General features: G+C 41.8%; 1 protein-coding gene and 1 pseudogene across 1 annotated transcript in view; one reads left to right on the top strand and one right to left on the bottom strand.

Moving 5' to 3' along the window:
• LRP2 (LDL receptor related protein 2) overlaps positions 1-8,844 on the top strand; it is a 180,840-nt gene extending 171,996 nt beyond the window's left edge. The window contains exons 72-79 of the mRNA XM_039855815.1: positions 184-274; positions 1,110-1,177; positions 1,365-1,482; positions 1,985-2,114; positions 3,151-3,252; positions 4,783-4,890; positions 7,012-7,083; positions 7,279-8,844. Coding sequence (XP_039711749.1) covers positions 184-274; positions 1,110-1,177; positions 1,365-1,482; positions 1,985-2,114; positions 3,151-3,252; positions 4,783-4,890; positions 7,012-7,083; positions 7,279-7,440 — 851 coding nt within the window. The 3' untranslated portion in view covers positions 7,441-8,844. The remainder of the gene's footprint in view (positions 1-183; positions 275-1,109; positions 1,178-1,364; positions 1,483-1,984; positions 2,115-3,150; positions 3,253-4,782; positions 4,891-7,011; positions 7,084-7,278) is intronic.
• Positions 8,845-13,020: 4,176 nt separating this feature from the next.
• Positions 13,021-18,160, bottom strand: LOC120597125 (60S ribosomal protein L17-like; annotated as a pseudogene).
• Positions 18,161-25,668: the final 7,508 nt, after the last annotated feature.

Raw genomic sequence — 25,668 nt, 5'->3', positions numbered from 1 at the left:
TCAAATGTATGTTACTCTCTAAGGCTTTATTACTGATAAGGAAATTCATCTGACTTAAAGGGAGGGTAATGTTTTGATAGGGAGACTAATTAACCACCCTCCCACCCTGGGCTGGGGGCAGGTTTGCATGGTATCAGTGCCAGTATGGTTGACTAACACATGCATGGCTTTCCCTTTCTGCAGCCATCGAAAATCCTATCATCATGCCTCCCCCATGCAGATGTATGCATGGAGGAAATTGCTATTTTGATAAGAATGACCACCCCAAATGCAAGTAAGTCTGAATGTTGAGGTCCGAGCTGTCTGAAGGGGAATTGCTTCTTCTGCGGGAATTCGAGACCTTAATGCAGCCAGAATAACAAGTGCAGGAACCTTGCTATTTCACTAATTGTCACATCTTAACCAGCTTGCCCTTTCTTGGGAGAGTCCACAGAGAACCAAGGCAGTGCTTCTCAAATTGTAATGTGCATAAGAACCACCTGGGGTCTGCCTCAAATGCCCATCTCATTCACAAGGATTCTGCATTTCTAACAAGCTCCCCTGAGAGCCCACAGAATTGTGGGCCACGCTTTGGGGAGCAAGGAAGAGAAATGAAAGCTACTGTATTTTCTTACTCACCCAGTATTGTCAATTACAATTGGATTGTGGGAGAGCTGCTTCAGGACAAGACACATATGACGAGCAGAGAGCTGAGCTAAAGACTTGGAAGGAAGAGAATTGTCGAGAAAGCACTAACACAGAACAAGATAAATGGAGGTCTTTAAAAAGTACTTAATGAAAGCACACCAGAGGAAAGAACACAGTCATGGTTTTCAGTTTTGCTCTCTAGGAAAGAATTCCATAGATTAGAAAAGACAGCGATAGGTTTATTTGATTAGGCTGAACTTGTAGATGCCATAGCTATTCCATTGAAAGTGGATTTCCAAAGTCAGATGACTGTTCTTTCTGCTTCTCATCTCTTGGCAGAATAAACAAAAGTCATTCAGGATATATTGTTGGTTCAACATTTCATTTATTAGTCAAACCTCTCTCTTCATCAAGATATGCTTATAAAATCTCAATAGACGTCTAAGATGGCAACAGCTTGTAAACAATTGTTTTACTTTCAGGTGTCCTAGTGGCTACATGGGAAATTACTGTGAAATAGGGCTTTCGAAAGGCATTTCTCCAGGAACAAGTAAGTTTTTAGAATACGAGCAACTTGGAATACTTCACCATGCCTAAATCGAATGCCATTTATATTCTGTTTAACCCAGTCTTTGAAGAATGAATGAATGGTTCAAATACCCAGCTTCTACCTCTAACTCTGGCTCTTCTCCTTCACATGTTAATATGTTTGCTTCTTCCTTCCTCTTTGATGGCAGCGATGGCTGTGCTGTTGACAATCATCCTGATCATCATAATTGGTGCTCTGGCAACATTAGGATTTTTCCACTATAGGAAAACTGGCTCCCTTTTGCCTTCTCTGCCCAAGCTGCCAAGGTTAGTTTCATCATGTGGAACATTTGATTTGTAGCTTCATGTGATAAGAATCATGTGAATACTTAGTCTTTTTTTTTTTTTAAGTTAAGAAAGCACAATACACAGTGCACCTTTTCTGCAGAAACTAAAAGTAATGAACTTATAGCAGTCACTTTAAATCATAAATTCTTAATCAGGTGCTTCTTTGAAACCTGAGTGCAAATCACATTTTATAGTCCAAATGGTTGTGCTTACTAGTGGACATTCAGGTTAGACTGGAGAACATAGTCAGTTGTGTGATGGGCCAGGCTTTATTCCTGAGAGTACCAAACTGGCTCTCTCTTAGATCTCAAGCTTTAATACCTCCAGGTAGCGAAGGGCCTTTACTACCATATTTGATGTATGAATACAGAGGGGGGATTGAGCATTTCATTTAAGATTTAGCTATGTGAAGGAAAGGGTATTATTGCGAAAGGTTGTTACAAAAAGTAGTAAGAACCCTGTTTCGATTACTCCTTTTCAGCTTAAGCAGTCTTGTCAAATCCTCGGAAAGTGGAAATGGGGTGACCTTCAGGTCAGGGATGGATGTTAACATGGATATTGGAGTATCTGGTTTTGGGCCTGAGTCTGCTATTGACAGAGCAATGGTGATGGTGAGTGTAGCTTCAAAATGACTGTTTGAGGACTGTCATTTTTACTGTTTTAAAAGAAACACTTTTTATAAAGAATAAAATTAATCTAGGGGGAAAAAAGGATGATATGCCTCTCAGAATAAAGTCTTCACTGTACAGACAAAGTTAGGAAACATTAGATTTGTTGCAGAATTTTTTTCTAAAAATAGTCATAAAGTTGAAATTTACCCCTCCTCTAAGCCAGACTGTTGAATTGGAATCATAAACAGTGGTAAGTTTAATCGGAATCTTAAACAGTCTTATGATTTTGGGAGAGGGAAAAGAGAGAACATGATATTCTCTTTTCGTTTAATGGCTTTTTTGTATGTTTAAAGGAAGGAGTAGGGAAATATATGTTTCTTAGTCTCTTATGTTTTCCCTCCGATGTATAGTGATGAAATAAACAGTAATTTTTAGAGTCAGTGGTTCATTCAAATCACAGCTCTGCCGCCTTCTAAGTATGTAATAATAGGCATGGAGCTTCATCTTCCTGACCCTCACTGTCCCCATCTGTAAAATTGATACACTAATATCTCCTGTGAGGACCGAATGAATATTTCATGTGTGGACTAGTATAGTATAATCAGCATAAGTATTGTGAAATTGTTTTCAGTATTCTGCCTTTCCCCCAAAGCTTTCATTTTTGCCCCTGCCTAAAACCACAATATTATCTATTCTTTCTTTTTTCCACTCCCTCTCTTCTCTTTGCTCTTCTTCCACCACCTACCCCTTTTTTTGTTGTCCAAACCCAATCCTCAAGTGAGTATATGAACTAAGGAGCCATAGGTATAGGAGGAGTGTTTATTTCCTAGAGCTGATGGATTAGTGCATTTATGTTACTTTACATAATGGTTTGCCATATCAAGGCTCTGTCTCTGCTGGCTGCCTCCACCTCCTCCTTCTTCTGCAGTTTCTTTTTGGGTAAATTTGGCATAGCACCTATCATGCCACCAGGTATGAGGACATCTGTGTGTAAATTAAATCAGTTTGGTATAATCTTTTATTTTTTCTTTATCAGAGTGATCACTTTGCCATGGAGATGGGAAAGCAGCCCATAGTATTTGAAAACCCAATGTATGCAACCAGGGACAGTGCTGTCAAAGTGGCTCAGCCAACCCAGGTGAGAATTTGCAGTTCTTTCTTTCAGGTGCCACAGCTGCTGGATCTTGTTCTGTAAAACAATGAATGCCCTCTTAGGGCCCGCCTCACCTTCCCTCAAATGGAAGGCAGAACAGTGGTCTAGTCCTCGCCTTCATTATCTGCAGTGACAAGGCTGACCAAGGACACAAGACCTGACAACAATCAGAATACTGTTTTCTTGTGCAGTCGTTGAGGTTTGGCAACCCTTCTGGGGGTGCTGACCAAGAGCCTTTTCATTCTAAGTGGTCAGAGCAAGAGGTATGAGTCTGTTCAGAGGCTTGGCAAACACAATGTCTGACACATACAGACTCTCATTAAATATCTGTAAAATGAATGAGCGAATGATAGTCAGGTATCACAAGGGTGTGATTTGTGGTGACATACCTGTGCTTAACTTTTCCATCCTTTTCTGAAAAGTACAAAGTATATACAGAGGTCTCCAAAGTTAATAGGAAGATATCTAAGTTTCCTTTGGTATAGCCCGACTACTCACTCATCTTTAAGAGGATCAGAAAGATGAGATAGCAGTATGGATGAAGGGAAAAGACTTTTCATTAAGTCGGGACCAACAGCCCCAACGTCACTTCCAGTGCCTGTCAGCTGTTAGCTATACTTCTTTTGTCAAGACAACTATAGCCTCAGTGAAATACAGTTTTACTGGTAACACCTAAACTTCTTTTGAACTCACAAGATATGGTACATTTTAATATAAGACAGAAATGTTTATTTTATGAATAGCTTTCTTAAGATCAGAAATATTTGAATCTTGAAAGCAGTTTGCCTAATCCTTTGATATCCAGAGAGCAAAACTTGAATCATGTGATAAAATAGATATAACATTTTTATTTGGTATTTTCACTTGAAATAAAACGAGGCCATGTTTACAAATGTATATTCACATTCAAGAAGAAACAAAGCGAATGTGAAAATATAGGAAAAGAGTAAATTTCTACTTGTAATTTATTAATTATATATCCACGGTAATTTGGACTTAAGAGGGAATGTCTGGAAGAGTATTAATTCCATTATGCCCCTTGTTTCAAACATTCAGCCCCTTCCAAGCAGTACTCTGAAATTATTAATCTTTTTCTAAACATCCAAAGATAAGGTTCTCAGTTTACCGATGACTTTGGGAATACTTCATGCTGTTCTAGGATTTTGACTGCCAATATACAAGCAAAGTATCTTTTAACCAAAAATATGATCAATAGTGGGAGTAAAGGGCCATAGAGAACGCAATAGAAATTGCTATTACTAAGTGAGATTGTGACCAGCGGTGAGTGTATTTGCCTCCTGGGATTAAGACATAAGATAGATGACTTAGTGGTGGGTACTCCTGATTTGGGGAGTTGGGAGTGGTATTTTATTTCTGGGTTCCAGGGTCGGTCTCATATAATAAAAATGGTGCCTGACCATGTCTGTGGGAGAGCAGATAGAACCAAAGACTTAATAAGAAACTTTACAGCAAAAATTCTTTCAAACTGGATAATGGCATCAAATATTTGCACAGGTGACTGCATCTGAAAATGTGGATAATAAGAACTATGAAAGTCCCATAAACCCTTCAGAGGTAGCTCCAGACACCAAGTCAACTTCCTCAAGTGCTGATGGATCTCAGGTAACAGGGGCCAATAGCTGAAATAATATAGAATTTGTAAAGGACTTTGGAATTGCTGGGGTTGTTAACCTTCGGCAAACTAGGAAGACTCTGATAGGCGAGGCTCACATAAAGATAATTTTGAAAAAAATCATAAATTGAAAAACTTTCTACCAAGTAAATCTACGTTCTAATATTGAGATGAGAATGATGTTTCTTGGATGTGGGAAACCATGCGGAAAAGAAGGGCACAGACTTCTGGATCCAGCCTCTTCAGGCCAGAGGCTTTTGAGAGAATGGCTTAGTAAGAATAACGAGCTCATTGTGTCAAGGATGCATATAGAAGACCCTTCCCTTTACTGTGTAATGAAGTTTTTCTACAGCATACAGCCTTGTTCCCTTAATAAGTAAGTATGTTATTCTTCGCTCTACTGCTGTCACTTATGTTCACCACTAGATGGCATTAATTTATACCCTCTTCATCCATGTTTATTCGTCTAATTGTCCAACTAACATTATTGCCCTCAATGTGCCAGGCACAGTGTTTAATACTGGAGATTAAAAGAAAAAAAGAGACCACTAGACAAGCTTCTTGTGTGTGTTCTTCCTGAGATGAACACTAAAAGATTCTTTCAAATAAGAGTGGGCCTTTGCCAATTATAGTCCTTTTCCTTTTTGCCTCCATCTTTGCAGTACGTCAGTTCTTCTTTTTTTTAAACTAGTTGAGGCCGAGACCCTCTAAGGTCTGTCCTCCCTGGTTTGTCCAGGGAGCTTCCTGTATCCGTTGCCCCCTGGGCACTGAGGTAACAGCCAGTGTGGCTTAAAGCATTAGAGGCACTTGGTGAGGATCACCCTAGGTTGGCATGAATGTGACAAAGAGGCTCACGAATTTATCTTTCATTGGTAAATCTGCTCAAGGGACTTAAAGTTGAGAACGTGAACTCCTATGACTGAGTTCCATGATTTTCCACAACCCGTGTTGACATGTATGGGATTTCCCAAGGGAATAAACATGAAAATCACCACCATTTCTCTTGTTAGTCATTTCTTACCTCCAAATAGCCATTCCCTACTGAAGCAATGACTTTTAATTAAGAGTTTTCGCTTTCCCCAATAAGTGTAAGCTTCCAGAGGCTGGGCTCCAACCTGAATGTCTTCATCTTCCCCTTGGTGACGACGATGTACAGAGTATGTGCTCACTTAAATGTGGATTAAAGGGAAGAGCCTCTTCTACTTCCCTGTAGCCATGTGCTCCCCACTACTTCACATGTCAGTCCCCTGTTTTCACAGAGCAAGCGATGTTCCGTACGCCATATGGGCTACCTTAGCTGCCCGCTGGAGTAGGCTATCTGTTCCCTGTCTCTGGTCCCTTGTCTCCTTCCATCTGGCAGCCAGAGCTGTGCCAGCATTGCCACCACAGGCAACTTTTCAGCAGACAGGGGCCACCCACCATAGAGTAGGATGAGTTCTCTTTGGGTTCTTCAGTTTCTGGGTCTCTGAGTCCTACAGTCATTGCCTACTCTTATACCTACAATTTAGTTAGATGATCTTGCTGTGACTCTGTTTTCTCATTTGTAAAATAGAGGTAATAAGAGCACTTAGCTCACAGGGTTGTTGGGAAGATTCAATTAGAAACTTGTTAAACTTAGAATAGTCCCTGACACATAGTGAGCTCTCAATAAATGTTAGCTGTATTTGTTATCACTCTTGTTTCTATGATTACAGGAGGAAATGATGAAGGGAAAAGGGATATGCTTGAGTCGACCAAGGATCGAGATATCATTTTAGGAAATGAGAGTTGCAGTCTGGCCTTTTCCTTGAAATTTCAGGCGGCCCCCAAAGAAATCTCTTTCCAGTTTCTGTCAAAGAGTCTAGATATTATGGACACAGATTCTGTAAACTATAAATTTCAAACCAAGGAAGTGTTTTAAAATTATTGAATAAAAAGAGCCCAGACAGTTTCAGTGGCTGTTTAGGAAACAGCGGAAAGGGAATTGAACAGTTTACAACATGGGCCAGGTCACACGGTCCTAGGTCTCAAATTGCTTTTTCCCTTCAGTAAGAAGAAATTTTACAACATGGGGCAAGAAACCCACAAAATGTTCATTACAGAAGGTTTTCTGTTTCTCTTTTTTCATTTAGGCAACAAAATGGAATATCTTCAGGCGAAAACTGAAAGAAGCTACCAACTTTGAAAACCCAGTCTATGCAGAGGTAATTTTTAACAGTTTTTCTTAGCACAAGAATTCTTTTTTAGCAATAACTTACTTAGCTAAATTGGATGTACATTCAGAATATGTCCATACACTGAAGAGTATGTCCTGGCAAAGATTTGTCTTTTTTACACAAAACTGTTTCCGGTCTTGTTGGGTGAATAAATGGCTAATTCATGTTTCTTTGTGGTCTTAGATGGAGAATGAGCCAAAAGAAACTGCTGCTGTGACCTCACCTCCATCACCTTCTCTCCCTGATAAAAATCGTCCAAAAAGAAACCCAACTCCAGCCTATACTGCAACAGAAGACACTTTTAAAGACACAGCAAACCTTGTTAAAGAAGACCCTGAGATGTAGCTACGCTACAGTTATTTAGGGAATAATTAGAAACACACTTTTGCACATATATTTTTTACAAACAGATGAAGAAAAGGTAACATTCAGTACTTTATTGAAAAAAAATATATATACTTTTTTCCCTGTTTGCCTATAGTTGGAATTGTCTGTGGAAACTATGCCTGTGAGTCTTATTTTTTTTTTTTTTTTACTTAATGCCATCTCATATTTTTACAAATAATTATCACAATGTACTATATGTATATCTTTGCACTGAAGCTATCTAAAGGTAATGCTATAAATATATTGTACATTTGTAAATTTTGGAAAGATTACCACATCATTAAATTTGCTAATAAAACTACCTGCTGAATTGGTTGGTGGTCATTATGATAAATGATCCAATGAGGAAAGGAATTGACTTGGGGCCTTTGGCCCTGTCTAAAGAAGAGGCACCACTCATATTTCCTATAGAATTATCCAGGAAGGGAATCCAGGCCCCATTCTTGGGTCCATTTTTACATATCAGCACTTAATTAATGTTCAATGTTACAGGTAACCTGATTAATAGATATATTAATAGAGGGCACTGTGTGTTACATAGATGTCTAGATTTGACTGTAGACACCTCAGATAATGCAGAAGGTGGAAAAAGCAATTCAGTTTCACCCTTCTGCACGTTTGCATTGTCTAATCAGAACACTCTGTTTCATATGCATTATCTCACTGGTTGCCAAGGCAGCATTTTTATTTGTAATGTCTGTGAAAAAAATCCCATGTCATTAAGCACAAGTTAGTTTGCAGAGTGATTTACACCCTTGCCTGGAATCTCAGGTGGTCACCTTCCCTAGGAACTGGAGCTCAGTAGCTGAATTACTAAAACCATATCTGTGTCTTCAAAAAGTAAGGTACAAAACAAATACTGCTTAAGCAAAGCCTCAACTGGGTTTTTGTTTCTGTGTGTGAAAATATCATTATAATGACTATTTATTTCCTAAGCTGAACATGAATAGAAAGGGAAACCATTCTTATTGAGTCTTTTTTAGGTCCTTTGGCTAAATCATACATTTATATCAGAATGTACTGTAGAATATAGCTTTTCTCTTAAATAGCGGGTATACGCTTCACAACCAGAAAACCATGGCAGGAATATTCAATTTTCATACTAAGTAGAGTTCTTGGCTCTCTGTGCTAGTATTGCACATTTTTAAAACAATGAATGAATGGATGGATGGATGGATGGATGGATGGATGGACGGACGGACGGATGGATGGATAAAACATGTACTACTGATTATTTTATTCATGAGTTCTCAAAATATGTGTTGCTTATATCTTGAGTGCTCATTGTAATTCCTTTGAAATGTATTTTGATTAGAAAATCAAATGGAAATGATGCTGCTGAAAATTTTCTAATAAATGTGTATTTTATCAGACTTCTTTTGTGTGCTTCTTAAGCTTGGGTCATGGATCTTGTATTTTGCTGTGCAGAGAGCTTGGGGCTTTGAGTGCTAGGGAACCCGGAAACCTGGGGTGCCCAGGGTTCAGGCAGGGGAGAGGTATTTCCAGAGTGCTGAGCCTGCAGGCCTGGCAGGGCGATGTCAGAAGAGTAAGCCTCCTTTAAGTTCTTACCTGAACTCTCGGTAGGCAGCCCCTTTTTGTTGCCTTTCAAAGTCAATTTTCACCTCCCCTTTTACTTTCTTATCCCCTAGGCCCTGAGCCACTTTCCCCATTTCAGATCTAATTGTGTTCCAGAGCTCAGCGGGAAGTGTACCCTCTGCTGAGGGATCCTGGAGCTAGCCGCTCATGCTTTGACAGAAGAGCAGAAAGGATGGTCACAGCTGGAGAGGGTTTTGTTCAGACTGAGATTCAGGCTTCCCTGGGTGTATTTTGATGTCTTAACTCTGGGATTTGAGCGCTGTATCAGAAACCGAATACCAAGAGTAAAAAGGGGCCAAGGGAACCTGTGCTTGAAAATAGTTGTAATTTCCAGCTTTGATATTTGTCTTGGGCTTTAAGCTCAGTAAGAAATTATTCTGGGGAATTTCTTTTATAAGAATGAGTTTCCCGCTTAGCTTCATTTCTGAGTCTACCCTGGAAAGGAATCAGAAAGCCTGCTGCTGCGGTCCTGTCCTCTGGCACTTGGGAATTGGAACATGAGGGTCACGCGTTGCCTTCCACGTAGACTCTCCTAGCTAGGGTTGTGCCCCTGCCTCCCTCCCTCCAGCCCCAGAGCAGCTATTCAGAAGTTCTGCCAGGTGGAGGACAGGGTGCTGTGTAGGGGACTAAAGCTGATGTTTATCATTTCGTCATATGAAGCAGGAACAGTTTTACTAGCGGACACGTAATATAAAATTACAGCCACAGCAGATGTGTCCACAGAAAGCTGTCAAATGACACTGGTCACCTGTTTCTAGGGTTTCCTATTGATTTATTATTAATTATTATTATTATTATTATTATTATTATTATTATTATTTGCTATTCACTCATTCATTCACTCATTCACACACACACTCACTCAGTGTTCTACCGGTGCTCAGTTGCAGACTAGGAGGCAAAGACAAGGGGTTTAAGGAAATTTGTGAGAAGAGAACCTTTAACTGAGAATTCCATTCATTAACTGTTTTTCTGTTTTTTTTTTCTGAATTGGGAAAAGATGGGCTCAAAGATAATTAAGAATCAGTTAGGCCTGGGGTGAGGGAGTGTTCCCAGGAAGCTGGTAGGAGGTGCGCAGCTTTCCCCAGTGTCCTGGAAAGACCCCTGGACTTGCGGCCTGGAGCCCTTAGCTGCTTTTGACCTCTCAGTATCTCTTCAGCCTTCTCTTCTGTGTTCATCTAGGTCACAGGACACAAGTCATAATGGGGATAATGTTTCCTTTTTGAAAGCTCTTTTAAGAGCATAAAACATAAAATTGCTTTTTTCACATCTGTCATTTGCTTTGAAGTAATCCTGGATGTGCTTTGGGTACAGGGCAAGGAGCTGGGTATAGATACAAAAAGATTGGCCAGGAGTCAGTAATTGTTGAGGCTGGTCATGAGGTACGCGGGGTTCATCATAATATTCTCTCTGTTCTTATGTATGTTTGACATTTTCCTGAATAAGTTAGATACACTCTTTAATAGTATTTGCCCAATCATCACGCATGAATCTCTTCCCCCAGGATCCAAATCACATACATTCACTAATTGCCTCCATAGCACACAGTTCAATATTCATAGTCTCCTGTTCCAGGCACCAGAGTTAGAAATAATAATAGCTAGCTAGTTGCGTGTTTACCATGTGCCAGGTTCAGTTCTGATTACATGTTTTATCTCATTTCATTTTCATAAAAATCCCGTAAGATAGATACTGTTATCTCTGTTTTACAGATGAGGCACAGAGTGATTAAACATCTTTTCTAAAGTCACACAGCTAGTAAGTGATAGGGCTAGAATTAAAACCCAGCTCTGTTTCCAGAGCTCGTGCTCTTCAACCTAGCACTGTGGCCATTTCTGTCAGGGAGCTCATGTCCAGTGGATGAAATGAATCCCAATTATGTGGTATGTGGAAGCACAGAGGAGCGAGCAGGCAGTGCTCGTCACAGATCTTCAAGTTTGACTTTGAAAGATGAATTTTGCCAGCAAAGGAGTTCAAGGATGAGGGGAGGCAGAAAATACAACATGAGCAAAACAAGGATGTGGGAAGATACACAGGGTGTTTGAGATACATGAGATGTTTGAGGACAGAATACTGTTTGGCTGAAAAGCATGGAGGAGAAGAGTGGTGGCTACAAATGTAGCTTAAAAAAAGATTGGGTGGGGCCATATTGTGAAAGGTCTCTAATACCCTAGAAGGAAGGCCCGCTCGGGAGAGCGAGCACTGTCCTACACCACCGGTGGTCCCAACCACAGCCACTGCAGAAGGTGGGTCAAAAAAATCACCTGGGCGTGTCAACTCTGGGAAGTTACCAGCTTAGCTGACCCCTTGCCGCTTTGAATGTTTTCAGTCACACCGATTCTGTGCCACTCCTTCCCGGATGTGAATCCAGAGCATTTTATTTGAAAATCAACAAGTGTCTTCATTCACTTTGTGTCCATGATATTCTGGAATAAGTGATGGGAAACAAAACATACAGGTTTCTAGAAACTATTAGATGTCACCGAGTCTCACTTAGCTACAATATCGCTAGTCATTGAGTGCTGTCCCCAGCATATGGGGACTAGAGAGGAAGGGCACATATTCCTGTCACTCTGTTAACTAGTGTCCTCCAGTGATAGTCATTTGCCAAAACAACTTCCCAACCAATAATTTTCATCATAGGGGCTAGGCGATCCTCCTGCCATTATATCTCTCTGAACCCCTGCTGCTCGTTCTATAAAATAGGGAGGAGGCTGTGAGAATCCAGTGTGAAAATGCATGTGAAGAGTGTACTCAGCTCCATGCCTGGCACAAAGGAAGCCCTTAATCCTTGGTAGCCGTGATTATTATCATTTATTAAGTAGAGGTGAAGGGAAGAGGCTTTTTCAAAAAAGTGTATTTATAAAAGCTCCTTGGGCGATTGTAATGTGAAGCTAGGGTTAGAACTACTAATCTAAATAGAACTGGCTAATCTTTAATTTTTTTTTTTAAATAAAAGATGTTATGGGGTGGTCAAGATTTTATCTAGGCTTTTGAAAGGATGCATGTATCATTCCCTGTGATGAGGCTAGAGTGGAGATGATAAAATGTTGTCTTATTTTATTGTGATTGAAGGGTGACGGGAAAGGTAATATTACCCCTGAGCATGAAAGTTGGAAAACCAAGGCTGAGAATGGTAAGGTGCATATTCGGGTCATGGTCTGGGAGACAGAGCCAAATTTCTTGTTCCAACCAGCCAGTGGCAGGGCCCTCCCTGCATTCCCAGAGTTGAGCACCTAGACCTTTGCTGACTTAAAGAACAGCTGGACATAGGAATTTATTCCACCCCTTCCAGAGTTTCCAGACTCAATGTCAAGGGACTTCAGTTACGTTCTGTTCGTTAGTCTCCTTTCGCTCCTTGGTGGCTGTAATATCCTCACGTGGCCTTTCGGGAGACCAGGAAGCTAGGAGGCTTTGGAAAGTCCTGAGCCTTCCTGACACTACAGAGGCATTCACTCTAAGTGAGGTGGGATGCGGTCCATTCCCACAAGTGGAACTGTGTATTTATTGCTTCTAGGTTTTCGTTTGTTGAGTTTTTACGTTTTTATTTTTTGGCAAATTCTAACAATAAAGGATTTTAGAGCAATGCTTCAGCTTTAGAGGATTTTAGAGCAATGCTTCAGTTTTAGAGGATGAGCAGTCTTGAGCTGTTCTTCACACAGTTCTTTGCCGCCATTTTCCAAATCTTAAAGGGACTTGGATGCATTTGGTGGAGGGTTATAAAGACCATTTGCAGCACGAAAAATAGTTACGTATATTGTGGTTATATCTAGGTTTTGGCGGGGCAATCTATCCATCTGTCATCAGGGCCTTGCCAATGGCCTCATGTAAGCAGCTGACACAGACTCCAGTCACACTGGTAAGTAGTTCTAGAGAGAGCGACGCTCTGACTAACCAACCTGCCATGGGTAAGTCATTTCACCTCCCTGCAGATTAATAGCTTTATCTGTAAAATGAAGGGGTTGGATACGGTTAATTCTAAGATCTCTAGCTTTCAAGTGCTACAGTTAAATGATTTATTTCTACTTTACTCTTCATTTGAAATTTAGTTCATTTCCAACTCATTGCTGCTGTTTCACTAAGTTCTAAGCTTGTTATAGCATCTTCAAAGAAGGTAGATTAAATGATAGCATCTTAATTTTTATCCTCAATCACTGTCTCTTTCTAGTTGAGCTATCAGACATGCATTTTAGAAAATTCTTTTTTGAAATATCTGAGAGCCTGCCTGTCGATTTCAGGGCTGAAAGTTACCATGAGAGATTTCTCTTTGTAGGAAACTCCTGCAAACATCATTTATAGATCCAAGGCAGCAGGGGCCTTACATGGGACTCTGGGGCCCACATCAAATTCCCCAAGGGACTTTGGACAGAGTTAAGATTGTTTGAGGAAGAGGCAGCCACCTGTGAAGAGCCAAGGGCATCCTGCTGACTTCTGATAAGTTGTGAGATCCATGCCTTGTGTTTAGGTTAAGGAACAAATGAACCTAGAATTAAAATAAATTAATCACGATTTTCCATTCTTTGAAAGTTAAACTCGAATTTGTTTTTTAGTTGTGGTAAAATACATATCACATAAAATTTAAAAATTTTAACTATCACTTTGGCATCAGGGGCCTTTTGTTTTTGTTTTTGTTTTTCGAGATGCCCTTAAAAGGCTGTCTATAACGACGTGGTTTTTTGTTTGTTTGTTTGTTTGCATTTATTTGATGCTGAATTTACTCCATAAGTTTTTGTTTCTTCAGTTTCTTCTGGGATACCTTTTCCTTCTGTGCAACCTCCTCTTCTGGTTTAGGAACCATCTGCTCTTTTTCAGTAAGGATCATCTCAATGTGGCAGGGAGAGCTCACATAGGGTTAATCCGCCCATGAGCTCTGTAAGTTCTGTGCCGTGTCTTGGGAGCTTGGTTCACCTGGATGCGCTCAGTGACCAGAGAATCTACATCTAAACCTTAAGTTCAGCGTCACTTTCTGCATTTTTAAGCATGTGCAGCAAAAATTCAGCAGTCTTTTTGGGCCACCGACCCTGTGTCCAGCCCCACTGTTTGGCCTGGGCACACCTACCAATTCTACCATTGTAACGACAGAATGACATACACTGCTTCTGGAAAGCGACATCCTTCAGATACTTGGTGGCTTTTCAGATATGTATATCCTTGATGGCCTGGGCAGTTTCACAAGTGTTTTTAAAGTGAACATGAAGATTTGAACCTCTCATCTTGCCTGATTTTGTGGGCTTTTCTGGGTCAAGTGAATAGCGAACTATTTTCAGAGGTTACCTTAGGCCATTTATGGAAGAGCGGTTGCTTGTGATGGCTTTGACACTCACTGTGGCATGGTGTTGCCTTCTAATATTCTGGTGTATCAGAGCCCATGAAAAGATGGCAGGAAACACAGCTCAGCCCAGCCCAGTAGAAAATGCCCTGATGTTTAGAGCGTAAAGCCACCAGTGTTAATACCTTAAGCAGATGGCCACCCAAGTCCTGATTTAAGTTAGCTTTAATATCTTGGAAAATGAACTATAGTTGGAACCACGACCCTTTCCTCACTAGCTGGCTGAACTTGTGCAAGTTGTTGAGCTTCTCTAAACTTGTTTTTACCTTAAAAAAAGATTGCAGATAATAAACTCCATAGGGCTCTCATGAGGATAATATTTATTAATTCACTTTCACTCAACAAACATTGAATGAGCATCTACTAGGTAGCAGGGAATTGTATCAAATTGTAAAAACTAACATTTATGTGAACACATTATGTGAAGTATCTTATTTAATTCCTCTGGAAGCTTTATATGAGACCTGTTTTTTTTTTTTTCATTTTACAAATCAGAAAATGGAGATAACATATGGGAAAATGCTTTGTAAATTATAAAGCACAATACAACATGCTTTAGGACAAGTCATGACCTAGGAAAAATTTCCTTTATTTCCTCCATTTTAATTCTGTGAATTCCTACTAACCTACACCGTCTAGCAATAATGATAATGATGGCAGGTATTTATTGAAGGTTTCTTATGTACCAAGACCTCTTTTAAGCACTTTTCAAGTATTAACTCATTTAATCCTCCCAACAACCCTATGAAGTAGATTATTATTATCATTCTCATTTTAAAGATGAGGAAACTGAGGTAAGAGAGGTTAAATAACTTGAACAAGATCTCATAGCTATCAAGTGTTGGATCAAGGACACTCGCTTAGACATTCTGGTCCCTGGGTGTGTGCTCTCTACCATTACGCCACACTGAGTTCTGACATAGGCTGGCAAGAAAATATTCGCCCTAATCCACACAGACCCAACTGCCTCTTCATTCTTATTTCACTCTTCTCTTACTGCCCAACAGCTTCCTAGTCTTAAAAATCTTTCTTAACCCCTATCAAAACTTCCTGCCCAAAGAAAACCTTCAGTGACTTGTATTCTACTGAGAGCAGAGAAATCATTTCTGGCCCATGTGCGTTACTCTCTCGCCTTCGGTCAACACTAATGCAGTTTAGCAAGAGCTATTGGAGGACAGGGCTTCAGTCCCATGAGGGACCTTGTGCTGGATTGGCTTTGGGGTGCTCCTTTCCCAGTTGGGTGCTGGCTTCTCCCACTACGAAGGGCCAAGCCAGCTCTGTCTAGCTGTGCCACCAGCATTAACCTTTTCTTCACAGGAGTCATTAGCATTTAAATATATAATGAACCAATGCTTTGGTTTATTCTGTGGATAAATAAATCTGCCAGGACAGGCTGAACATTAGTGGTGTGCTTCCTGCTGTGTTCGATCATGCAAGGTGCTTGTTCTTGGGAAATGAAGAGGCAGAAATATGTGAAAGAGAGCACCAGCGATTTTTGTGAGTTCTGCCTCAAAACAGATGGCGAAGTCAGTTTAGACAGCTAACCCTACCCTACTTTTTATTTGTATTTTCCTGGGCAGGTCTCTCTTTAATCAAGTGGAATGCATGCCCCTTTTCTGCACTCTTATCGACTTTCTAAGCTCACCTCCATTCTAGTCTTGTTACACATTATAATCATCCTTTTCTTTGTATCTCTCTGCTGTTCTGTGTGAATCTCTCAGGGACGATGACTAGCTTTCATTCTTATATCCACAGCCCCTAACACGGAACCTGGCACTTAATAGGTGCCAGATAAACATGAGCTAAGTAAACGAATACAGTTCACGCACCACTTAACATGGGAGTATGCTCTGAGAAATGCGTCTTCAGGCAATTTTGTTGTGTGAACATCATAGAATGTACTTACACCTAGATGGTACAGCCTGATACACACCTGGGCTCTATGGTAAAGCTTATTGCTCCTAGGCTACAAGCCTGTACAGCATTTTACTGTACAATACAACATGAGATTAAATCAGCGCAAGAGGAAAATGATGTAATCAAGAGGCACGGTAAACGAGACGTGTGAGGCTGCTGCTGGAATATCACGATGTACTGTTTTAAGCAAACTTTTTTCATAAGTAGAAAGAACCCTAAAATAATGATAAAAACTGTAGTATAGTAAATACATAAACCAGTAACATAGTCAGTTATTATAGTAATCAAATATCATGTACCGTTCATAATTGTATGCGCTATACTTTGATACGACTGGCGGCACAGTAGGTTTGCTGACACCAGCATCTCTGCATACGTGAGTAACGCTTTGCCCGATGACATAGCAATGACTATGACGTCATGATGGCTATGAGGTCATGAGAGTGACGATGTCGCGACGGCTTCGAGGTCATGACAGTGACGATGTCACGACGGCTACAACATCACTAGCTGATAGGAATTTTTCAGCTCTGTTACAATCTTATGGGAGCATGCCATTACACAGGGCCTGACTGTAACAAAACAAAAATTAAAGGCTGAGGCAAGAAAGAAATCCTCTTAGTGAATCTGGGCCTCAAGGGAAAGACAAATGATCTCATGGGCACTTATTTATCTTGCTTGGCTCACAGGGTGGTTCCGAGGAGTAATTCTGCTCTGGTGACTGTAAGGTATCATTTAAATTTTTATCATGACTTTTCTCTTCTAAGCTCCTGGGACTTAGAAAGGCTTTTAATTGAGTAGGTTGGTCAAATGTTGCTTAAAAGACATCTGAGAAGTGAATGTCATGCCATTCCAGAAAGATCACTGAGAGGAAATGAGCCAGTATGAAAAGTTCATCTGCCTATAAGTAGAGAAGCTCTGCCCCTCCGGTGTCACATAATCCCTAAAACTACACAGTGCTCTTGTACAGTACCGGGCTGCTGAGAGCCACACATGAAGGTTTGTGGCCTCTTGAGACCCAGCTCACGGTAGCTGGTATCTACCAAGTAGTCAGCATGTGCTCTTCAGCACTACAGTTTCTGCACATAGTACAGTAAATCCTCACTTAATGTCTCGTCAATAGGTGCTTGGAAACTGTGACTTGAAGCAAAACGACATGCCATGAAACCGATTTTACCATAGGCTAATTGTTAGAAACAAGAGTCAAGTTCCTACAGCATATTCTGGTCACAAAAACATCACCAAACTTCTAAAGACCCAAAACGCCTAGTATTAAACATTGAAATGAATGTGAGCTGTACATGCATTTAAGAAAGATGTATAAAAACAAGGGAATTCTTTTACATCCAGCTTATTCCAGCTCAGGGTCGAGGGTGGCTGGAGCCTGTCTTGGCAGCTGAGGGCATCAGGCGGGAACCCACACTGGACAGGACACCCTTCCATCACAGGGCCACTCACACTCATTCAGACTGGGACAATTTGTATACGTCCACTCACCTCACGTGCCCATCTTTGGGATGCGAGAGGAAGCCCACGCAGACCCGGGGAGAAACTGCCAACTCCACACTGTCTGTGTGACCTCGAGAATCACTCTTTTTCTCTCATCAAAATGACACTTGAGGACGTGAAAGTATGTCATTTAGTGTGCACAACAACCAGAGGGAGGTGTTGTTATTATGGAGGAGGAAACCGAGGCGCAGAGTTAAAATAGCTTGCTATTGATCACACAGCCAGTGAGTGGCAGAGCCAGCCTGTGAACCCAGGAGGCTTCAATTCAGCCACATTTCCAAACACGATTGGCACTGCCGTCTGGGTCATCTCTGTGATATGAGACATGACGTAATGGAAAAAACCCTGTTCTGGGGAGAAGGAGACCCGTTTTATTCCAGGTCAGCCAAAAATTAGCCATGTGATCTCGAAAAGTTGACTGTTTCTGTGTTTCTTAAATGGGGCTTTGAAGATCAGTGTTTTAAAATCTTTCATAAAGGAAGCCCTCCTTTTAATAATTCCATGGAGCCCATGCTTTGAAAAGTATCATTTATCAAAATAATTATATTTATTGAGTAACAATTACTTTGCTTTCCACTTTTAATTAATTAATTCAAATCAGAGTTACCAGTGTCAGCAAGGTCCTGTTTGTTCATTTTACCTCAAGTAGTTTCTACTCTCTGTTTTTCTGTGTCACATCACTATTTTTTTTTCATCCTAGCTACAATCTTTTTATGTAGTTAGTTTGTTTACTTGATTTTGTCTCTCTCACACTCTATAATGTAAGCTTCTGCGTGGGTCAGCAACACATCTATTTTATTCACCTCTGTATCTTCAGGGTCTAGCACTTAGCAGGTGCTTAATGATTTTTTTGGACTAATAAATAAACTGGCTTATTGGTATTGACAAGCTTGTAGCTCATGCTATTAAAGGATAAACATACCATTTCAATTCGGCTTTTAAAAATATTGAAAATAACTCAAAGAGCTTCATTCCTGCCCTTTAAAAGTCTGTCTCCCCTCACGTTTTTGCTTCCCTTTTCTCTCTTCTCTGTTAGTTTTACTCCCCCAGCCAAGCTGCCGGAGGCAGCCTTTGAGTGGTATGAGGATGATCCTTTTGAAAGCCTTACCGTGGAGAAGGAGGTTGAGGGCAAGAGAAGGAAGAGGGGATATACCTCCATATGGGAAGTGGGGTTTGGGAGGGGAGGAGGGATGGGGGTGGGAGTCCTCTTCCTGGAACAGAATCCTTTGCTGACCAGACCTACACATGTGATAGCTGTTCTAAATGGAAGGAGATGGCTAAGAGTCTTCTGAGAATACAGAACTTAAAACTGGTTTAGGTGGCATCCAAAGTTCTGTATTACAGAAGGGAGGAGTTCTGATCTTGCAGATGTAAAGGGCATTTCTCTGAGATCAAACATTAGCAGAAGAAGCACATCCTAGTTGTTTCTTTTTGTCTCTGAAGAACAAGGAGTCACCCTCAAGAACTAAACAGGTATTCAATTCTAGAAAGGTCAGGGGCTGTTGAGACTGTGCTGGCCTTGACTAAATGCACCTAGTTTCAGGCCTCATAGAAAACTTGGCCCCCCTTTAAATGTCTCGACTTGCTATTTTAACTCAGTGACTACTGAGTGTTCATGTCTCACACTGGATTGCAAAGAGAATTTATATTTTCTATTTTTTTTTTGTATAAAACATACTAATTATTTAGATTCAAAGTATTAGCTTTTGAATGAATTTATTACTGTCATGTTTTATTTCAAAATAGACTGTCTATCCAATGACTCATCCCTTTAACAATAACCGGTTCTTGAGACTTCAAGGAGGTTTGAGAAAAACCTCTAGATCCGCGGAGGCTGCAGACATAAAGACAGCCTCCAGTCCACGTATGACCCACAGCTCCCAGTCTTCCTGTCCCCTCTTCCCTCCTTTCAGCTTGTGGGAAATTTGGGATCTCTTGAGAGTCCGCAAGTTCAGAAGACAAGAAAGGAAAGAGGCAGACGAAAACAAGAACAGCCTGGAGACATTGAGCCCAGGTTTTCGATCCCACCTGTGGTGGGGGCCAGGAGTTGGGGAACTCTGGCTCCCAGATGACTGGACCCAGTGGTGAAGACATGGGCCCGGGCATCACAGAGAGCCTGGCTGGGTTCATTACTTAGCCAGCATATTCTTGGGGTGTGTTATGAAATCTCTAGGTACCTCAGGTTTTTCACTGAGTGAAATGGGGACATGATAGCAGCAGGCATCTAGGTGATTATGAAAACAAATTGAGATCATGCCCTAGAATGTAAGCTCCACGAGGACAGGGACATTCGTTTCATTTAACTATGGTCCTAGGGCTCATTGTTCTTGGTGCTCAAATATTGCTAAATAAATGATATAGGTAACCACTTAGTATAGGCCTGGAGCTCTGCCAATGCTCATAGCAACATAGATAACTTATTCTCTGCATCCTGCTGCCGACTTATCTGAAAGGCCACCAGAAGGTCTGGCACACATGCCTGGGGGGCCAAAGCACAGTCAGCCCTCATAGCCGAGCATGAGTTGATTTTGCTGCCTTCCTTTTACGACTCTAAGCAGGCAGATCTATGCAGAGGGACTGTGGGATGGGGCGGCAGGTCTGATGTTGGTGCCTGGAGCCTGCGCAGGGATAGGCCAGCCTGGACGAGATGCCTACCTGAGGGATTTCAAACAGCATCAGTTCAGGAATGCTTGAGGGCAGAGGCATTACAGTCTGGGGGAGGGGTGCATGGGGGAGATGGCAGGAAGCCAAAGACAGTAAACATGCTCGGTTTGTTTTAGGAACTTTCCCAGGACTGGCCCAATATTCAGGAAAGGAGAAAGACGGTTCCTTTTCTTTTTTCTACATAACTGTCCCTCCTGATTGTGCTAATTCTGTTGCCAAATCACAGAACTGAGTCTAGTACAGTTAGCCACGTTTGATTCAATGGGCTCTTGTGAACTGGAGAGGGACCTGACCGAACCTCCAGTTGACACATTGTTTCCATAAGAAATTTATGCTCAGTTCCAAACAGATGATTAATGGCATTGGTCTCAGCAGGAAACCCATCTGTAACCTGTGTCCTGGATTTGTCCAGACAAATCAGGGCTTGTATTTGGTGGAGGGCGTTGGGGAGTTCTGTTTGCATAATAAAGACCTGGCCAGGCCCCCAGGGAAAGTGAAGGCAGACCTGGGGCTGACAGTCAGATTCAGGACAGGAAATTCTTGAATAAATGGGAGGGATGCAGACTGGAGGCTGGAGACACATGTGCTCCTTAACATTCTAGAAAGTGTTCTAGTAGGAGAAGAACGCGAAGAGAGAATGAGAATGCATCAGCTCGTCTGGAGGCTAGCTGAGTTTCAGCAGCAAGGTACAACTTGAGAGTGGTCATCTAGGTGTTCAAATTCTCTCCCAGCCAAGCTGCTAAGGGGGCTTAGGGCACTTGCTTAGGGAAAGACATTTATTAAACAGGCAGATAAGGCTGGGGAAGATGTGTTAAAGAAACCCAGAGAGGGAAGTCCTTTTTTAGATATCCCATCGGAGACTTATCATGCTGATAAGAGGGATCTTCTCACCTGGAAAGGAAGTGACTGGGGCTAAGAAGACCAGGCTACTCTTCAGCAGCCTAGGACTAAACTGGTCCCCGGGAGGGATGTGGGGTCTTGGAAGAGGAACCCATGGGTGTTGGCAGGACTATTGATGCCTACAGCCTCCTGGCTGCCAGAAGGACCCAGAGCCCCACCCAGCCCTGACTGAATGTGACCTTCCTGGCTCCTATCAAAACTAGAGCTACTCTTACAAAGAGACTTCTGGAATATATAACTTTTGAAATGTGGGGATTTACCCATGGATTTCAGCTTGGGGTCTCCTCCCACCTTCCCTCTAATTAGAAAGAGAGAGGAAGAATATAAGGAGTGGGCCAGATGGGTATGAATGTTAATGGATCGAACAGGTTATAAGAAAGCGTGACTGTGTCCAGTTGGTTCCCTGCCTCCTCTTGTTAGCTACAGGGTACTGATTTGAGTTTCACCCAAAGAACAGCCAGATGGCTTCCCACTGCCTCCTTCCCCATTTCGTGCCCTCAGTAAGAACGCCAAAGGGTTGGAAGAAAAGCAGTGGGACATTGGGGGTTGGCTCAGTGCAGCAGAGCTTCCAGAGTGCTATCTGGACGTTGTGTTTCTCTAGATCATTCCAGTTCCTTTCTCGCATTCTAAAACCTTAGATTATCTTCAAAAATATGCCAGCATGTCCCAATTAATTCCAATAATGAAAGCTGAGAGGAAAAATTGCATGAGAGAAGTTGAAAAGTAAAGTCCTAAACCTAATCCTAACAGGCAGTTTCAATCCCCCCATACTCTTGCCTCTACCTCATTGAGGACAGTTGCCAGAAAAAAGCCACTTTGTGCCTACTGCCCAGTGGAGGGTCTAAGGTCTTGAAGTGACTCATCTGGTCTTCAGCGGGAGACAAAAGGACAAAGGCCAAGGGTCGTAAACCCATGGGCACATCCTGTCAATCAAGAGATAACTGGCCCACCAGCCTGGCAGAAGGAGATCCTGATGCTCCAGTGCTGCTGTGACCGTCTGTGCCCTTGAGAAGGTTATCTGTGGTCCCCGGGTTCACTTTTCTCATTTAAAAAACATGTGACTCCTAATACCTGTCCCGATCTCAATAAGGAACTAAAATCCAAGAAACATTAAAAGGTGCTGAAGGCTCAGAGAAGGTTTCTGTGAAGGGAGGTGCATAGGAAGCAGCAGATGCGTAGTGTTTGTGTTTCATGTCAAAGGCAAAGTCAGTTATTAAAATCAAGAGAATTAGAGCCTGGGACCTGAGAATGTTGTTGGAAGGCTATGCGTGGGATGGGGACATGGTGGTAATCTTCTACCAGCCTGCAGAGGTGGGACCTGAGGGTGGGGAAGATTCTCTTTAGTTCATGTTGGTGTGATAGTAATGTTCCATTTGACAGTAAGGCCACCTCTTCCAGGTTCTGCTCTGGCAAATAAAATATAGTCCATGCCCCATTTCCCACCATACATCTCATGACTCTGTCTTTATGGCAAAGCTTGAAATCACCCACTCACAGATGATATCCAGGCAATGAAGTGTCAAAAATGTTGATTCCTCTCAAAGGGTGCCAGGAATTTTGAATATGGGTGTAATTCATATTCTAACCACATTTTGTTTGTTTGTTTCTTCACCATTTAGCTGTTTGTATTAGGTTTGGTTTGACAGTGGATACAGGCTTTATTTAAATGTGTCCCTTCCCCTCTGGCAGGTTGGGTTGGTCAGTCAATATCTGCTGTGTACCTCGCCCTGTCCTTAGAGTGGTAAGGACAAGGGAGACTTACCACTGTTTCGTGCCTCAGAAAAGCAATGGATAATGATGCAAAGTTCTTTTTTGTAATTATGTTTAGCCAGCGAATTCCCCAAACTCATTGTCACATCTTGTTATAGAGACGTGCCTGCCTCTGAGGTGCCTCCCTCCAGACCCATCTCTGGGGAGCAGGCAAACAAAGGAAGAGGTATGGAAGCCAAGGCGATTATTAGGAATAGAGTGACAGGATGGAGAGACTGTAAGGAAATGATACGCACAATTAGCGGCCTGGCAAGTTTACAGACATTACTCATTAAGCCTCTCCATGATTTCCCTGAATAAACTGATGGAGGCTTTGTAGCAAACTTTAGCTTTTTATACATCTTAGTAGCAATGAAAATAGAGCAACGGAGGTTGATTGACAGAACTCAGTAGTGCCCATTTATCCATTCCAAAGCTTTTGTTAGAGAGGGGAGGTGGAAATGTCTTTAGCACTTTAGTGGTCCCAGCTCCTTGTTGAGACCCCAGCCATCTTTCTCTCTCATCTGAAAAGTGCTTTGGCTCCCACACAAGAAGGTCAGTGGGAGAAACTAAGTGAAGGTCAGACCATTTTTTCTTTCTCCTTTATTTTTTGTTACTCATGGTTAGTGGCTGAATTTCTAAAAAGATCCAAAGGCATGAAGTGGGAGACTTGAGTATTCTTATTTGCATATTCATGTCAAACCTGTGTTGCCAGCACTTGGTTATTTCAAAGACTGTTGCCAAGAGCCCAGCTTTGAAAGGCCTCAGCATGTGGGGGCACCTGGGGCTGGTGCATGGGGCTTCACAAGATGAGAACACTCCGCCACTCCCCTTCTTTCTGCTGCTCTCTGGGCTTCCCTGGGTAGAATGAACAACAGCTTCTCCAAGTGGCTGACTTCACCCATCCATACTCCTTTCTCCACGAAGCCATGTAAGCCCATTGAGCCCTGGGCGCAGGAGATCGGCAGGACTTTGGAGATGGGGGTCATTTTTCTTTTATGCTTTGGGCTATTTTTGCTTGCCTTTTAAAAATTACATTTATCAGTTGCTTGTGTTCTGTGTTATTCTGGGTTATCGTAAGGACTAGCAAATAGCAGGGCTGGGAGGATCACAGTTTTCCAGGAGACAAAAGAGACGCGTTCTTTAAACGTGATCTCATAGCAGTAAACTAGAGGGATGTCGGATCTAGATGGGCTAAAAGGAAGGATTTTCCAGTAGGAAAAGCTATTAAACAAAGAAGCGAGTTTGTGGCAGACATGGTAGATTTTGATCCATTAGAAGTGATACTTCTTACGTGTAGGACTGATTATGTTCCTTCCCATTAAGATCAAACGGGAATTGCAGGACCCAGGGATTCTGTGAGCATCAGGCGCCCCCTCGTGTCCAAGTGGCAGCACTAGGTTTGCATGCCTTAATTCAGACCAAAACTGAGCACAGGTGCGGAAGTTAAGGAGGGGAATCTCTCTCAGTTTCATTTGTTCCCTAGGGCCAGTGGCATTGAAGGGAGGAAGAAAGGTAGGGAGGGCTTCAGGAAGTGGCTTGTTCAGACCCTTGGAAGCCACTGTGTCCTGCACCCAGACCACTCGGAGAGAGGGCAGGCCCCGCCCCCAACTTCCTACTCATCTAGTATCGCCACGAGGCAACCAGGTCCATAAAATGGAAAAAGGTTGGATTTTGGAATTAAAACTAGAGCTCGACCTCTGATTTACAAAACTAACCCAGTGTGATCTTGCAGTAAGAAATCGTTTTGATGGTGGCCTGCACAATGGTGACAGCAATAAGTGTATTTCCAGGTTACTATGAGAATGAGACATGTGAAGCGCCTCTCAGCGGCCTTTGCCTCTCGCTTTCCCTCGTCCTAAATTTGAAACAGCTTCCCAAGTCCAATTCACCTGACACACAGCTACCTGGGCTGGCTTCATGAATATGCTATTTCCGTCTATAGAAATATAAAAAGGTTGGTGAATTTTTGTTTTTTTCTTTCCTGTTTGATTAAAAAAAAAAAAATTTCCCTCAAACTTGACCTTAAAATAGTTCAGGTAACCATTTCCAGCTGAGATATGGCCATTCGCTCTATGACAATTATGAGAAACTGCTGAGCTTTTAAGCCTACTTGGTCTGTGGCCTAATGAGATGATCCACTCACTAATGGGCTATTCCGGAGCTGCCAGCATGGAGCCTCCAAGGAATGACAGCTCTCATCTTGCCCATATAGTGCTTGTGCTTCACTCAAAGTCATGCATAGATTTTCTTAGTGACTCACTCCAATGTAATATCAAAATATTTTCCTAACAAATTTTAAATCTTTTCAGGTTCTGATTTTCTCTTATCTTTATTTGGGGCGGCTTTTCTATAACAGAAGAGTTTGGGTTGAACTCTTTGAGTCTGGGTTAGAAAATACTCTTCTGCCTTCCATTTTCACTACGGAGGGAGAAAAGAAGAATTCTTGGTAGCCTGAGAGGTATATGTAAACACGGGACTATTTTACAGACTCACTTCTCTTACTATAGCCTTAACTACTT

The sequence above is a fragment of the Pteropus medius genome, unplaced genomic scaffold, assembly GCF_902729225.1.
Source record: "Pteropus medius unplaced genomic scaffold, Ma_sr-lr_union100, whole genome shotgun sequence".
NCBI classification, from domain to species: domain Eukaryota; kingdom Metazoa; phylum Chordata; class Mammalia; order Chiroptera; family Pteropodidae; genus Pteropus; species Pteropus medius.
This window is presented reverse-complemented; position numbering and strand designations above follow the sequence as displayed.